The sequence below is a fragment of the Bradysia coprophila genome, unplaced genomic scaffold (assembly GCF_014529535.1).
Source record: "Bradysia coprophila strain Holo2 unplaced genomic scaffold, BU_Bcop_v1 contig_94, whole genome shotgun sequence".
Lineage (NCBI taxonomy): Eukaryota > Metazoa > Arthropoda > Insecta > Diptera > Sciaridae > Bradysia > Bradysia coprophila.
In genome coordinates, this window is record NW_023504022.1 from 1,956,977 (window position 1) to 1,973,557 (window position 16,581).

General features: G+C 37.4%; 1 protein-coding gene across 2 annotated transcripts; it reads left to right on the forward strand.

Annotated features, from left to right (window-relative positions):
* Window positions 1-328: 328 nt before the first annotated feature.
* On the forward strand, window positions 329-13,872 carry LOC119084833 (multidrug resistance-associated protein 4-like). Of its 2 annotated transcripts, XM_037194918.1 has the most exons (15): window positions 329-386; window positions 6,932-7,261; window positions 8,399-8,566; window positions 8,629-8,788; window positions 9,244-9,466; window positions 9,525-9,622; window positions 9,994-10,633; window positions 10,694-10,982; window positions 11,040-11,244; window positions 11,301-11,875; window positions 11,938-12,103; window positions 12,210-12,384; window positions 12,450-12,680; window positions 12,745-13,453; window positions 13,527-13,872. In XM_037194918.1, the coding sequence occupies exons 2-15, from the start codon at window positions 7,077-7,079 to the stop codon at window positions 13,786-13,788; spliced, it is 4,086 nt and encodes a 1,361-aa protein (XP_037050813.1). In that variant the 5' UTR covers window positions 329-386; window positions 6,932-7,076; the 3' UTR covers window positions 13,789-13,872. The 2 variants fall into 2 exon arrangements, with proteins under 2 accessions (XP_037050813.1, XP_037050814.1); XM_037194919.1 differs by lacking the exons at window positions 329-386; window positions 6,932-7,261 and having other exon boundaries at window positions 8,441-8,575.
* The last annotated feature ends 2,709 nt before the right edge of the window (window positions 13,873-16,581 follow it).

Sequence of the window (16,581 nt, forward strand, 5' to 3'; positions counted from 1 at the left end):
GATGTTTGTATTTTACACATGTCTGTCATAAGTTTCGCTGACTGAAGAGATCTATACATTGTCCTTATTATCAGAATGTGGCGATTTAACGCTGCGTTACGCTTTCCATTTTTAATTTCTGATAGCTAACGTACATCGCGAATTGCAAATAAAGAACATTTTAACTTTTAAATTAGACTCTACCTTGCGGTTATGAAGAGTCTGTTTTTTTTTTGTTGGAGTTAGCTTGCTTTATAATATAAGACTTTTTGTAACGATCCGCAACATACCCAATGAAATTTCGACTATTTATTGATATATGTTTTAGTTTACTATTGATTGTCGTCGTGTACAGACATAAAACACGCATATTCGATAGCGGCAATTTGTAATTAATTAATTATACGGTAATGCTTGTTATTTGCTTATATTGCTTATCAGTGAAAATTGAGCAGACAGTTTACAATATTAAAAACATTATAATAAACTGTCTGCATCAAAGGCCACGATTATTATAAAAATCAAATTAAATTAAAACATGCCTCGTCACGTCTGTTATGTTGATATATCAAGCATTAATGATACGTCACTGTTGTGGCATATAATTTTTGACGATGATAAAATAGCACACAAATTGTATAGTCGCTGTCCGAATGGTACTAATTGACTGTTTCATAATCACATGCGTACGCATGTTTACTATACTGTAACGTTCAGCTGTGCAAAGAAAACAAACTGTCGGTGCATTGTAAAATGATTTACCGGAAATTGATATTTACTTTACAAAATCCGATCATTGATTGTTATCTTACATCTGAAATACGAATTCAGATAAATTTGTACAGGCCAAAAACAGCCTCAGACATAGTTTTCTAATAAAACAACTGAGATTGATTTCGTTCGCCACCACTTTGACGATATTATTGTGACGAGTAAGTTATTTTTAACGTCAAACTCAATGCTCGAAATTTTATTTTTAATTGTGATGAAATTGAAGTGTAGTGATATTATGGTATCGTAGGTTAAGCAGTGTAGATACTTTGAATTTGCGTGTATTTTTCATAGATACTGTATCACACGTACACGTACAGTAATACTCTTACTCTGACTGTCAATCTGACAATCATCTGTTTAATGTCAAAAACCAATGCACCGCAAACCATGTTGTAAACGAAAGCAATCACTAGTTTTAACAGCAAATCCACAGACAATGAATGCGACGCAATTCTTCCAAAAAAATCCATTTATTTGTTAACGTTGGAATTATATCAGAAAATATAAATCTTAGTGGAAAACCGCTTTAAAATGACGAACAAATGAATACCGGCACATGAAAATTATACAAAAAAGTTCTTTACGTCTAGTGTAACAGGTACATATTCGCCTACAACATCAATGTATCAATAATACGAAACTTATTCAAGACTCCGTCTCCTACCAATTAATTACGTAAAATGACAAAATTGTCCTCTGACAAACAAAATTTACATAAATAAGTGTCATGCGAAATTCATCTGGCAATATCGATGTTTAGACGATCAGTGGCGTCACATTCATTTCCAACAAACCAAGCACCAAAGCACCTAGTAGGGTAATAGAAAAAAATAGAGTAATCTAAGTTTGCGATTATTTCCATACCTTCTTTTACTTAATGTCATTGCAAAATTGCCATTAAGGCTGCTAATGGTATTATTGGTATCAAAAAACCACTCTATTTGACGTGGTAAAACCTCTATTACCCTGTTAGGTGCTTTGCAAGTACCAATGCCACTGCGTTCCGCAGTTTCATACACAATAAGGGGGCTAAATGACCTTAAAAAATCTCTTCTAATGTTTATTTTTTAGTGCGTTGCAAACACTTCTTACGATTATTCTTAAGGGACAAACAATTACATCTGCACATTGATTCACATTACTTGGTATTTATGTTAATTTATAAAGTTATTTGTAAAGTTATTTTGAGGGATTCTTTTGAAAAACAGCCTACCGAAATCGGACGCATTTTCTAGTGGACTTTTTTACATGTGCCTAAGAAAGGTATTCGACCCTAGAAGCCAAAACCACTTTCAAAAAAATTCTTCGAAGTTTGTGTGGCTGGTGAAAGGTGAGCCGTGCAGGGTCGTGTGCAAAGTTCTGAAAGAACAGGTTAAGACAACCACGAAGGCGGTTGACACCAAATTTTATAAGGAAACAGATAGTGTGATAAATCAACTTGAAGAAAATATTTTTCTCGAAAATTCAGAATTTTGTTTTTTTTTAAGTTCCGTTTTACATATAAACATCGCAGCCGTTGACGCAATTGTGTGTCAACGGCCTCGTGATCAACTCAGAGTTGTCTTAACCTCCGTTGACGCAATTGTGTGTCACCGCCCTTGTGATCAACTCAGAGTTGTATGAACCTGTTCTTTCAGAACCTTGGTCGTGTGTGGTGTCATTAGAAAGGTAATCACACGTACTATTGAGCCAAATAGGGACTTATTGTGTTTAAAATTCATCGACACTGAAATATGTGCAGTTGAAGTTTTCAACCGAAGACTTACACTATTCTTACTGAAATTTCCCGAGGTACACAAAACGTACATGGTCGTGTGGGGTATCGATTGACAGGTAATTTAATGTGCTTTTGGGCCAAATAGGGTCTCATGTAGTTTGGATGCATCTATGATGAAATATGTACACCTAAACATTTCAACTTCTATTTCATCGTAGATGCATCCAAATCACATAGTAAGACCCTATTTGGCCCAAAAGCACATTAAATTACCTGTCAATCGATACCCCACACGACCATGTACGTTTTGTGTACCTCGGGAAATTTCAGTAAGAATAGTGTAAGTCTTCGGTTGAAAACTTCAACTGCACATATTTCCAAGGCTGTATACTTTGGGGAGGTAACGCAGATCGCCATTTTATTAGATACGCGGGAACACACCTTTTCCATACAAACAAATTCACCAAAATTGAATTTGTATGGCGTGGTGAATTTTTTGTATGAAACGTGGTGTGTAACCCGCGTATCTGCATCTGCGTGACCTCCCCAATTTTAAACACAATAAGTCCCTATTTGGCTCAATAGTACGTGTGATTACCTTTCTAATGACACCCCACACGACCCTGTACGGCTCGTGTAACTGGAGAAATTTTTGTAAGAAAAGTTCAAGTTTTCGGTTTTTGATCACCTTTCACCAGTCACAAAAGCTTCGAAGAATTTTTTTGAAAGTGGTTTTGGGTTCTAGGGTCGAAGTCCTTTCTAGGCACATATAAAAAAGTCCACTGGGAAATGCGTCCGATTTCGGCAGGCTGTTTTTCAAAAGAATCCCTCTTTGATTTATTTACTACAGTGAACGACATCTCAAATGTCTCACTGTCAAATTTTTCTGAGAATTTTATTGTGTCATTGCAAATTCACAATGACATTCTCTGAAAAAAATGACAGTGAGACATTTGAGATGTTGTTCACTGTAATTTATGGAGTTTTTGATTTATTGCAATGGTGGCCCAGAATATAAACAATTCGGTTTTAAAATTGACAACATAAATATCAATACATTTTTCGATACGTTGTTGTTTAAATAGTCAATTAAGTCAATTTATAAGCATATATCTTCTCGAGAAATAACGTTCATAATAAATAAAGCTCACTCTATGGCAACAGATGTATTTAGTGCATCCAATACGGCACGCCACCTGTTATCATTGCTCTGTCTACGAAATATGGACAGATTATATTGCACTGAGTCACCATGGCAAATGTTTCGGTTAGCGTAACACTGTAGAGAAGTACAATTTGCTGATAAAAATGTACTTGGCTTTAATTTGACGCATCGGGGATAATACGAAAGTATATTAAATAACGGAACTGTTCTTATCGTTCTGTTATCTAAATGACACGATAAGAATTTGCATAATTAATTAGATATAATTATTATAATGGATTCGATAAAGCTACCGTTATTGCTCACGCTGGAGGTGAGTGAGAATAAATGCCCAGCTCAATGCCCACAATTTTTTTAATGTTCAAAATAATTTGAGAATTGGTAATAGAGTGTAGAAGTGAGAGAGATGGCGAAATAACAACCTATTGTTCCATCTCGGGTCTTCTGTCAGATTCTTTTGTATTATCGATGACAGCAGACCCCGAGTTGATTTTCCATCTCTAAAGCTCAAATGTGATAGATTTTTGTAAAATTCTAGTACATTTACACTAATTTCAGCGATCTATTTATTTGTCAACTAACTTCACTGCTATGTGACATTTCATGGATATTTACCAGAAGTTCAAATTCTAAGACGTTCTGATTGCTGTTCTAAATCCAAAACAGTTATGTATAAATATCAGTTTTAATAACCTTTCCCATTCACTTATTGTTAACATTATTCTCTATTATCAACAATGCGATGACAAAGACAAAAATGAGACAAACAATGAATGACTGTTATCTTAATTTACAATGACGTGACGGATAACCTGTTAATGATATGACAACCAGATACAAACAATTCCTCTATGCAATTTATTTACACACATTAGACTGATACGATGCGACGTAATCGAAGAGGTCTCTTTTTCTTTTACTTATATTTCGATGGTGTTAGTTTGAGAAATAATCGAAAACGACATTAGAGTGGCCGATACAACGTCAGCTGCCAAAACCGAAAGTACAGATCTCGTATGGGTGTTACGGAAATAAACCTTGACAAGGCAGCTCTCAAGGCAACCGCATACACCTTGTTTGCAAAATTAGGAACCCTAAAATCGGACTGTGCAAATTTCATAGGACTATCACGGTGGGGCTGAACCACATTATTTTGAGACTTCCGTGAACATGGGGATATTGGTTTGGAAATGATTGGAGAATGTTTTTTGAGTGATTTGACCGCAAAATCAAAATCGTTTGGGTGGGAATGCTCGCAAAAGCTATATTTGTTGCTCAAAATGTAATCGATGGAACACTCCTGATTAAGCCACGAATCAGAATGTCTTAGAATAATGTTTTAAGGTTGTAAAATGATTTGTATGACTCAAATAAGTCTCTACCATTCAACTGAAACCCATTTCACAGGTAATTAGACGATAAAAACTTAATTTTAAGATATTTAGTGTCCCCAACGCCCCTCCTCAGCAAAAAAGAAGTTTTTCCGAAATGTACCCAAAAACTAAAAACGCACATCGATTCAGGGACCTTTTCGGAGCTCAGAACAGCATTCAGTAAAATCGGACCAGCTCCTTCCCTATACAAAATTTTTCATTTCATGAAATTTCATGCACCCCTTCGAAACCATTTTGTCACAAAAGTTCAGTGTCCACTGGACATATTTTGATCGAAGTTAATTTGTATCTTATAGTCAGAGGTCATACCTTTCTAACGATACCCCACTCAATAAATCGAGTCGCTAACTCGAAAACAGGCTAAATAGTTAGGACACTCATATTGAGTAAATAAAACGTTTTTTAAAGACAAATTTATGAAAATGAAAACTATACTTTCTTTGATTACTCCGTTTACTCTATTTTCGAGTTGGTCGACTTCGCGACAATTTTCAAGGCAACAAACTCACATGAAATACATTGAGTGGGGTATCGTTAGAAAGGTATGACCTCTGACTATAAGATACAAATTAACTTCGATCAAAATATGTCCACTCACTGAACTTCTGTGACAAAATGGTTTCGAAGGGGTGCATGAAATTTCATGAAATGAAAAATGAGCTCCCAAAAGGTCCCTGAATCGATGCGCGTTTTTAGTTTTTGGGTACATTTCGGAAAAACTTCTTTTTTGCTGAGGAGGGGCGTGGGGGACACTAAATATCTTAAAATTAAGTTTTTATCGTCTAATTACCTGTGAAATGGGTTTCAGTTGAATGGTAGAGACTTATTTGAGTCATACAAATCATTTTACAACCTTAAAACATTATTCTAAGACATTCTGATTCGTGGCTTAATCAGGAGTGTTCCATCGATTACATTTTGAGCAACAAATATAGCTTTTGCGAGCATTCCCACCCAAACGATTTTGATTTTGCGGTCAAATCACTCAAAAAACATTCTCCAATCATTTCCAAACCAATATCCACATGTTCACGGAAGTCTCAAAATAATGTGGTTCAGCCCCACCGTGCTATACGTAATGTTCATGAGGGACTTAGTAAAAAATTTAAACAAAAGAATTTTTGTGCAACGGACAACTGAAATACGACATATTTTGCCATTCGATTGAACAACGAAGTAAATTGATGTGTGTTGTCTATTTCAGTTGTCCGGTGCACAAAACGTTGTTCGTACCTCGACAGGAAACAAAACATAAAAGGCTTTTTTAGCGAACTCGATTCCAGAACTCGCCTCCGGTCATTTACTGGCTTGGTACGAAAAATGCTATTTTGTTTAATACTTTCACTAAGTCTCTTATGCAAATTACGGCAATGTATTCGTACGCTTCTAAAGTAACGACATTTGCAAGGGAACAGCGTTTGATATTAGGTTTTGTGAAGAAGGTGTTTGCTGGAGAGCTGCTTTGACCTTGACCTGAATCAATGCACCAGTTCCTTTTTCATGTGGTCTGCATGTGAATATGACCCCCATTGAGAATGAATACAACGTTTTTTCAAAAACGGCAACAGAAGTTCTGTTTTTCATCAGTGATAGTTGTAAAATAGTTATTTATGTAACTCAGTAAGTATCATAATGTTCAAAATTTCCAAACTTTAGATGCCTCTGTTGCATAAATCGTTACAAAGGATCGGCCTCGTGTCATAATTGCACATCTAGAGCTTAATAAAATATTTTGCATTCGATGTCATAAATAACCATTATACCACAGAGAGTTAAAATGTTTTAGTTGCGTTTTCTAGCTTCTTGTTATGTGGCATTGTGGTCATTGTATCCATTATAATTATCAAATGAGAAATAATAAGTATCTCAAACTAATTTTTAAGTTTTTTTTTTAATTTACAGATAAACAGCTTAAGGAAAAACTGTCTGTGATAACGGTGCACTTAAACAACATAATGATTTTAAATAAAACTGAACAAAATAGAATTTAAATGAACGTCCCGTCACATAATAATAATAGAAGTAATAAAAAGTCAATCAATACAATATGGAATCGGTGAGACGAACTTTACAGCCAAATCCCCGGGAAAAGGCAAACATAATATCGGTGTTATTGTTCTGGTGGACTGTCGGTATATTTAAAAAGGGGTACAAAAAGGTTCTGGAACTTCATGATTTATGCCAACCATTGAGTGTAGATCATTCCGAAAAGCTTGGCAATCGTCTAGATGTGTAAGTCACTACTTTTTTTTTAAAGTTTGGATACTGTTAATAAGAGCGTTAGGTTCAGCTTATCTGAAGAGCAATGGACTCGTTACAAATTTCTAGCCTATATTTAGGCGGAAAAATATTTTTTTTTTGATGATTTCTCTGAGTTGAAGAAACCATTGCAGATTGTGTAAATTTATGTAAACTGCACAGGTTTCTAAACGTCGAATCTACACATGGCTAAATTGTTGCCTACATTTCGGGGCAAAATTATTATTATTTTGATTTTGGACTCGCATCATTTTTCGAAAATGTACGACCATCGTTTAGTGTTAAAATGGGTTAGCTCTCAGTAAAAATTTAAATGTTTGTGGTGATGTAACCCAACCCCGAGAAAACTCAAAATATGTGCCGATTTTCGTGAAATATTGAGTTTTCTCGGACTGAGGTTACATCTCCACAAACATTTAAATTTTTACTGAAAGCTAACACATTTTAACACCAAACGTTGGTCATACTTTTTGCGAAAAGTATGCGAGTCCAAAATTATCATCAAAATAATAATAACTTTGCCCCGAAATGTGGGCAATTTAGCCATGTGTAGATTCCTCTTAAAGTGAAATAAGTTATCACCCGCAAACCAATTTTTCCTTTAAGAGCGCTCACCCCTTGGTAATTTTCGAGCCTACATTTGTGCGCAAAAATATTGGTTTTTTGATGATTTCTCTGAACCAAAATCTTTTTTTGAAAAAGTAAAACCATTAAAGAGCGCAAAAATGTGGTACTTTTAAGGGAAAAATTGGTTTGTGGTAGATAGCTTAACCCATTTGGAGAAACCTTTGCAAAACACATAAATTTACACATTTGCAAAGGTTTCTCAAAGTGGAATAAGTTACCATCCACAAACCAATTTTTCTCTTAAACGTAACACATTTTTGTTTTTTGGTTTTGGTTTTACTTTTTCAAAATAAAAGATTTTGGTTCAGAGAAATCATCAAAAAACGAATATTTTTGCGCACAAATGTAGGCTAAAAATTGTCAAATGGTTCATTGGTCGTAATATCTGTGTTTGAAATCATTAATAAAGGCTTCGAAATTTTCGAAGAAAGTTTTTCCTCTATAGTACGGTAAAATTGTTAGAATAATAGTTTGACCTTTCAGAAAATGGCGGAAACAAGTAAACAGCCCTGGCCGGCCATCTTTAATTTTAGCAATCGTAGCCACATTTTGGCGAGAATATTTACTGCTTGGATGCATTTGCATATTCAATGACATTTTCATTCGCTTAGCTCAACCATTTTTACTCGGTCGCCTGTTGCTATACTTTAGGTAAAGTTGGTATGTCAGTGGTTTTTTACCTCTGCTGTTAACTAAACAATTCACGTTCGCAGACCTAATTCGACTATGCCCCATGAAGAAGCCGTGTATTACGCTGTTGGAATTGTTGGCCTTAATGCTCTCAGTGCCATTGTGATTAATCAATTTTTTATAGGAGGATTCCACAATGGCATGAAGGTTCGGGTTGCCGTTTGCAGTATTATTTACAGAAAGGTGATTAAATATTGTTTCATATTTACGAAAGAATTTTTCACATTCTTTTGTCTCATTTTGAATAACGAGAACAAGAAGACTTCAAGCATGAGAGTACCACTATAATAGTGTTTAAACTGAACAGTGTGTCATTGTCATGCAAATGTTTTCATACAAAGTAGTGTAATCTGTCCACTAGCACAATACTCTAATATGAACGTTACTGGTCATTTGCCTAAGCGTAACGTTAAATATATCAAATCAAACCTCGCCTTCGGCTCGTGCTAGGATCCCATTTGCTAAAAACATAAGTTAGGAATAACATTTTCTCTAATGTGTGTCGAAAATGAGCGGAGAATTCGGGATATTTCTTCACTAGATTAAGGTTGTTTTTGGGCTGACCACTGATGCCACTTTTGGTTGATCTTAAAATTGAAAGTTCATAGAGAAAGTTAACACTTTAATTCCACCATCAGGCGTTAAGACTGTCACAAACTGCTTTGGGAGAAACGGCTCTAGGAAAAGTGGTCAATTTGTTGTCGAACGATGTGGGCCGCTTCGATATCGTTTCAATGTTCTTACATTCAATGTGGTCGGCACCATTAATGGCAATAATTGTCGGCTATCTGCTTTGGATAGAAGCCGGATGGGCTGGAATGATCGGTATTCTTGTAGTTTTTGTGGTAGTTCCTCTCCAGTGTAAGTGCACATTCCGTTTCTAAGTATTTAGACTGAAAATAATTTTCCAATTTTTCAGCATACACGGGCAAATTGTCGTCAATATTTCGACTGCAAACAGCGCTGCGAACCGATGAGCGTGTACGGTTTATGGACGAAATTATTTCGGGTGTTCAGGTGAGAATAATAGACAGCTTGCCCTTGCCCTTATAAAACTGTAGTAAAACATGTTTACTGCCTGCCCCATGCGAAAGTTGAACATTAAATAGCAATTTGTGAAATTCAACTGTCGCATTTGATATGCAGTAAAACAGAATAAATAAGATGCTGCGAAAGTAATTCATTACATGAGGATAACAATTTTATGATAAAAGTGAATTACTTCAGCTAATATTCACTAGCATTTGTACTTTACGCATTCTTTACGATTCACGAAAATTCAGAAAATTAAGTGAAAACTCGCTTACAAATTGTCACACTCCCTTGTGACCAGACACATACCTGGAAAACTCAAAATTTTTCGATTTCAATTTCCTTATCTTGCGCAGGTTATCAAAATGTATGCCTGGGAAAAACCATTTGCTAAACTAATTGCTCACGCCAGAAAACTGGAACTCAACATCGTACGAAAAAATTCGTACGTTCGTGGCCTCTACATGACGTTCTTGTTGTTCACTACGCGCATGGCTATTTTCTGCACAATGCTTTCCATTGTACTGCTGTCGGGCAGTGATCAATTAACTGCATCCAAGGTATTTGTTATAGCGGCGTACTTTAACATTGTCGCCAGCACAATGTCTCAGATGTTTGTCCGTGGTGTGGCTGAAATTGCTGAGGCATTGGTTGCGTTCCGACGGTTGCAGAACTTTTTGGAGTATGAGGAAAAAGATTTGTGTCGATTGGAATATTTGAAAATAGCTGGTACTGGCTTGGAGTTGACGGACAATAAAAAGTCCAATAATAGTGGAATGGGAGACAATGCAGTTTTGATCAAAAATGCAACAGCTCGTTGGATTCCGCTGAACAAAACGGAAGTACAGAAAGATGGCGAGAAAAATGGGCACAAATCTGATTCGAACGGAACAGGCAACAAGAAAATGGAGAATGAAACTCGACAGAATCCAACTTTGGATTGCGTGAATATTGATTTCAGGAAAGGCACACTGATTGGTATAGTTGGACCAGTAGGTTTGTAAAGTAAATCTAATGGCTAAGTCAGTGCATGTGATTGTTAATTATCATCCGTAGGAGCTGGAAAATCGACTCTGCTACAAACGATCCTAAACGAATTACCTTTAGAGTCGGGCGCCATTTCCGTAAATGGTATCGTTTCCTATGCCGCTCAAGAACCATGGATTTTCGCTGGATCAGCAAGGCAAAATATTTTGTTCGGACAGGAAATGAATCGTCATCGATATGACGATGTGGTGAAAGTATGTGCGCTAAACAAAGATTTCGAACAGTTTGAGTTCGGTGACAGGACAGTCATCGGAGAAAAGGGTACGTCGTTATCTGGTGGTCAAAAGGCTAGAGTTAAGTGAGTTTATTATGGGCGGAAAATGTAAATTTAAAAATTAACATTTCGCCCTTTCAGTCTGGCGAGGGCTGTGTACCGGGAGGCGGATGTTTATCTATTAGATGATCCTTTGAGTGCAGTGGATGCGCACGTTGGTAAACATTTGTTCAACGAATGCATCGGACCACATGGTCGTTTGGCGAAAAGAGGTGCCACCCGAGTGCTTGTCACTCATCAAGTGCATTTCCTTAAAGATGCTGATTGGGTGGTCGTCATTAGAGATGTACTGCTACTCTATTTTAGTTTCTCAACCATGCATTTCTAACCTACTCATTGCAGGGCAAAGTCGAAATACAAGGTGCTCCCAACGATTTATCGAAGAGTGGTATTGATTTCGCTTCACTCCTCACTTCCGACGATGTCATAACTGAAGGAACTGATGAAAATTCACTGACTGCTAGAAGACTTAGTCGTACCGATTCAAGGTCGTCTATCAAGTCTTCGAAACAATCGTTAACAGAGAACGACATTAAGTTAGCCGATGAAAGTAAAGCAAACGGAAAATCGGTCGAAGCACTGCAGCAGATGGAAGCTTCATCGAAGGGACAAGTAAAAGGATCGGTCAGCGGAACGTATTTCACGTCAGGGGCAAATTTTTTCGTCCTCATCGTTGTCTTCATTTTGTTCGCTCTGACACAGGTGTTGGCTAGTGGTGCCGATTATTGGGTGTCTTTTTGGACCAGTCAAGAGGAGCTCAGAAGTTACTACGCGAACGTAAATAACTCTGAAGCGGAATCGTCCTTTAACGAAACTGAGCCAATCGATTCAAATGCAAGCCATTTACTTACTACGGAAACTCTTATTAACATACATGGCGGATTGATGGCCGCGCTGTTCACTATAGCCTTATGCAGGTAATTGGAGAAATGATTTTCTTGAACGTTGAAACGATTTTCCTCACTGCCTATCGTCACAGATCGCTCAGCTTCTATACCATTTGCGTTCGGGCGTCGCAGAAATTGCACGATTTCATGTTCGACGGCATCATTTCAACGTCAATGCGTTTCTTCGATACGAATCCATCGGGGAGAATTTTGAACCGATTTTCAAAGGACATGGGTGCAACGGATGAATTTTTGCCGGTATGGTAACTCCCATAGCACACGCAAGACATATTCCAAATCTTCTATGAAATGGAAGCGACGACACTTGACACAGCCATCTTACTCTGCGTTCAATTACTTTCAGAAAGCGATATTGGATGCAACTCAAATTATTTTGAACATGTTTGGTGCGATCATTGTCACAGCCATAGTAAATCCCCTATTTTTGATACCAGTCGGAGTTTTAGGCATCTTCTTCATTTACGTCCGGAAAGTCTATTTGAAAACTGGCAAAAATATCAAACGTTTGGAAGGGATCAGTAAGTTCGATTCGGTTTTACTTGGCTTTTCCTAGCAGCTACTTTACGTACCTATGCAATTCCAGCTCGATCACCCGTTTTCACACATCTGGCTGCTTCGTTGGGCGGTTTATCGACAATCCGTGCCTTTGGTGCTCAGAAAATTTTAATCGAAGAATTCGACAACCACCAAGATATTCACTCCGGAGCCTGGTACATGTTCATAACAACAAGTTCAGCGTTCGGACTTAGCCTGGATGTCATGGCACTTATTTTTGTGGCTGTCATAACGTTCACCTTTCTGGTAGCCGGTGAAGGTGACATAACAGCAACCTTTTCCATTTTTCGTCAATTTTATCCTTCTTTCCTTTCTGCTCGAAGGAATGATGGGTGGTGAGGTCGGATTGGCAATAACGCAAGCAATGGCTTTAACCGGGATGCTTCAGTGGGGTATCCGCCAAAGTGCTGAAGTTGCCAATCAACTAATGGCAGTCGAAAGAATTCTCGAATACCGAGATTTGAAGCCTGAAACGACACCGGAAAAACCTCAAACACTAGCTAGCCAGTGGCCGGACAGCGGTAAAATCGAATTCCGAAACGTCGTTTACCGCTACTTTCCGGAAGCAGAACCAGTGCTAAAAGGACTTACGTTCGTCGTAAACCCGAAGGAAAAAATTGGTATCGTGGGCCGAACCGGCGCTGGCAAGTCATCGTTGATTGGTGCGATCTTTCGATTGGCTGTTGTTGATGGCGAAATTCTCATCGATAACATTGATACTTCGACCATTAAGTTGAACGATTTAAGGTCAAAGATAGCAATTATTCCCCAAGATCCTGTGCTATTCTCGGGAACGTTGCGGAGGAACTTGGATCCGTTTGAGGAATATCCGGACTCGAACATTTGGCAAGCATTGGATGAGGTTGAATTGAAAGATATTGCTAGTGGACCACTGGGGCTTCAGAGTTCCGTTATGGCTGGCGGAAGCAATTACAGCGTTGGTCAAAGACAGTTGATCTGTTTGGCACGAGCAATATTGCGCAAGAATAATATTCTTGTTTTAGATGAAGCTACAGCGAATGTGGACCCCCAGTGAGTAGCTTACTTATTCTTCGTAGGCAAGACTGTCTACAATTCCGTTATTATCTCCATCTTTTTTTTGCAGCACTGACACACTAATTCAGCAAACAATACGAGAAAAATTTGCAGATTGCAGTGTGCTCACAGTGGCACATCGTCTGCATACCATTATGGACTCAGACCGTGTCCTGGTCATGGACTCGGGCAAAGCTATTGAATTTGCGGCACCGCACGAATTGATGCAAACGAAAAACGGAATATTTTATGAAATGGTACACACATTGGGTCCTCAGGAAGTTGACCGATTGACGAGAATTGCAGCTGAGAAGTTTAAGTCCACCCACTGAATTTGTAATTACTTAATTTCGTTTCTTAATTTTACTGTCACTTGCGTGTATACTTAAATTGATTAAATAAAAACAAAACAAAAAACTTACAATTTCCGTTTGCATCAGGGCTTATTTTTGGGAGTTTTTTTTAAATACAAATTTTCAGAAATAAAATTCGCAAAAATGAGCCCTATCCCAAACGCAAAGCCTATTTATCTTTTCTTTCCATGGGAAGACTCACCTTTTATTAATATAGCTGCATGACCTTGACCATTCTCTCCAGATCGACATTAACCTGTCACATACGTATGATACGACTATCCATCTGTTACCGATAATGACGACAAAAAAATTGACAAGCTCTGGGTAGTATTGGTCCTTTATAGAGTAAAATTCTTATTAAAATAAATTGAAGTACAAGATTTGAAATCAACCGAATAAAACTACTTTGATCGATGGAAGTAATAGACCCGATAATAATATTCGTGATTTTTTCGTCAGGTCTCATCTTTTGCTCTAAAAAACCTAGGTCCCACCTTCTGGATGGATCAGATGACTTGACTGAATTTTTCATGAATTACATATTGTATACCGTAACACCAACAGTCTTCCTTTGTGGTACATCGGCAAGTCACTTTTGATGAATTTTTTCAATGCCCAAAACGATTTCCACGCTGCGGAGATTCGAGCATCTATTGCTATCTCTTCGGTATTATTGCATGACGTAACCTAGCCGAGGTTGTTATAACTCCCCCAAATCGTACGTCGATGGTCATGGGATCACGCATAGTTTCCATTAAATACCGAAACTTACGTGGATGGTCCTAGGACCTTCGTAGGATCAAGCATAGTTTCCATTATACCGAAACGTTCGTGAATGGTTGTAGGAACAAGCTTAGTAGAACAAAAATTGACGAGTTTAAGTTTTAATGAAAACATACTCCATTTCTTACCGACCCGGAGCATTTTATAGACAACGTTTCGAAATTTTCAGTGAAACTAAACAGAATTAACTTCTTAATGAGAGAACGTTCTAGTAGTTCTTCTCCTAAATACGTTTTTGTGGCCATCAAAAATACAAAATTACATTTCATTGAAACAAATCATTGCCAATACTATCGGGAAGTTCAGACAGTCAAGGGATCTGATCCACCCTACATGTAGGACCTAGTTCTTTTAAAGCAGCAATAGTATTTTGCATAACAAGGGGCGAAAGTAAAAAAATTCAAACGTGTGAAGTTTGCAGCCCGCGCCGCAGGCAATCACACGATTTGAATTTTTTTACTTTTGCCCCGAGTGATACATACTATTTTTTATGCCAGATACTGCGGAAAATTTTTATTTTCGCGTCCGAAACAAAACATAAATTTAATTAAACTGTTGAGTCATCAACAAAAGTTGCGGCAGCCTCCTGGTATAAAAATAAAAATAATTTAATTTGCTCATAAGACATTTGGTTATCGTCAACACAACACTACACTCAATACGTACTTTCAATCAAGTGAACATGTGCTTTCGTTACATATGAGGACCGAAAGTAAAATGATGACAGTGACATTTACTTTCGGCCCTAGGCCTGAATTTTTTTACTTTCGGTTTTACTTTACCATTTGAGGACCGAAAATACAAACTTTCGCAGTATTTGGCATAAAAAATAACTTTTCATGGGGGAGTTTCGAGATTATTCTCGGGTTTTCGACCCGAGTTATTTTTTATGCCAAATACTGCGAAAGTTTGTATTTTCGGTCCTCAAATGGTGACCGAAAGTAAAAAAATTCAGGCCTTGGGCCGAAAGTAAATGTCACTGTCATCATTTTACTTTCGCCCCGTGGGCTTGCGTATTTGCGGGCCGAAAGTAAATGTCACTGTCATCATTTTACTTTCGGTCCTCATATGTCTCGAAAACACATGTTCACTTGATTGAAAGTACGCATTGAGTGTAGTGTTGTGTTGACGATAGCCAAATGTTTTGTGAGCAAGTGAATGTATGTTTACAGTAATTTCATTTGTTAAATTGTTTTTATTTTTATACCAGGGGGCTGCCGCCTCCTGGACCCCCGCGCTTTTCGGAATTTTGGTGTTTCTACAGCAAATTTTGTTGATAACTCAACAGTTTAATTTAAATTATGTTTTGTTTCGGACCGAAAATACAAATCTTCCGCAGTATTTGGCATAAAAAATAGTATGCATCACTCGGGGCAAAAGTAAAAAAATTCAAATCGTGTGATTGCCGCCCTTGCCTGCGGCGCGGGCTGCAAACTTCACACGTTTGAATTTTTTTACTTTCGCCCCTTGTTATGCAAAATACTATTGTATGCTCGCTAAGAGGACCGAAAGTAAAGCTGTCAATTCGCGGGTCAATTGACATTTCTTTACTTTCGGTCCTCTTAGCAAGCATACAAAACTTAATACGTAACTCTTTCGGCCTACTCAATCGATACGTAAATTAGTTATTTGTGTATCTGTTTTGGACGATTGTTTTTAGGCAATTTCGCGAATTGTGCGAAAGTGCCTAAAATCAATCGTCCAAAACAGATATTCAAAAAAAATTTCATGTAAGGGGTCGAAAACCAGAGAAAAATCTCAAAACTCACTCATTTTCGGCCCCGACACATGAAAAACTATTTTTCATCTGCAAATTTGTTCCTTTTTTTTGTAAGCAATTTTATTTTTTGCTCAAGTTGTCGTGTTAACAAAGAGCAAAAAACTGTGTTACATTTAACGTTTTTTAATCACATTTCCATACATTTTCATCAAAGTGAATAAGGCTTGGAACAGGTCAGGTCAGGTCAGTAGAAAAAATACCTGAGG

Excerpts from the sequence above, each read along its gene's own strand:
- LOC119084833 (XM_037194918.1), top strand. The coding sequence starts at position 7,077 with ATGGAATCGGTGAGACGAACTTTACAGCCAAATCCCCGGGAAAAGGCA. Across the intron at positions 11,876-11,937 it reads TTCACTATAGCCTTATGCAG|ATCGCTCAGCTTCTATACCA; the intron begins GTAATTGGAGAA and ends CTATCGTCACAG. Across the intron at positions 12,104-12,209 it reads CAACGGATGAATTTTTGCCG|AAAGCGATATTGGATGCAAC; the intron begins GTATGGTAACTC and ends AATTACTTTCAG.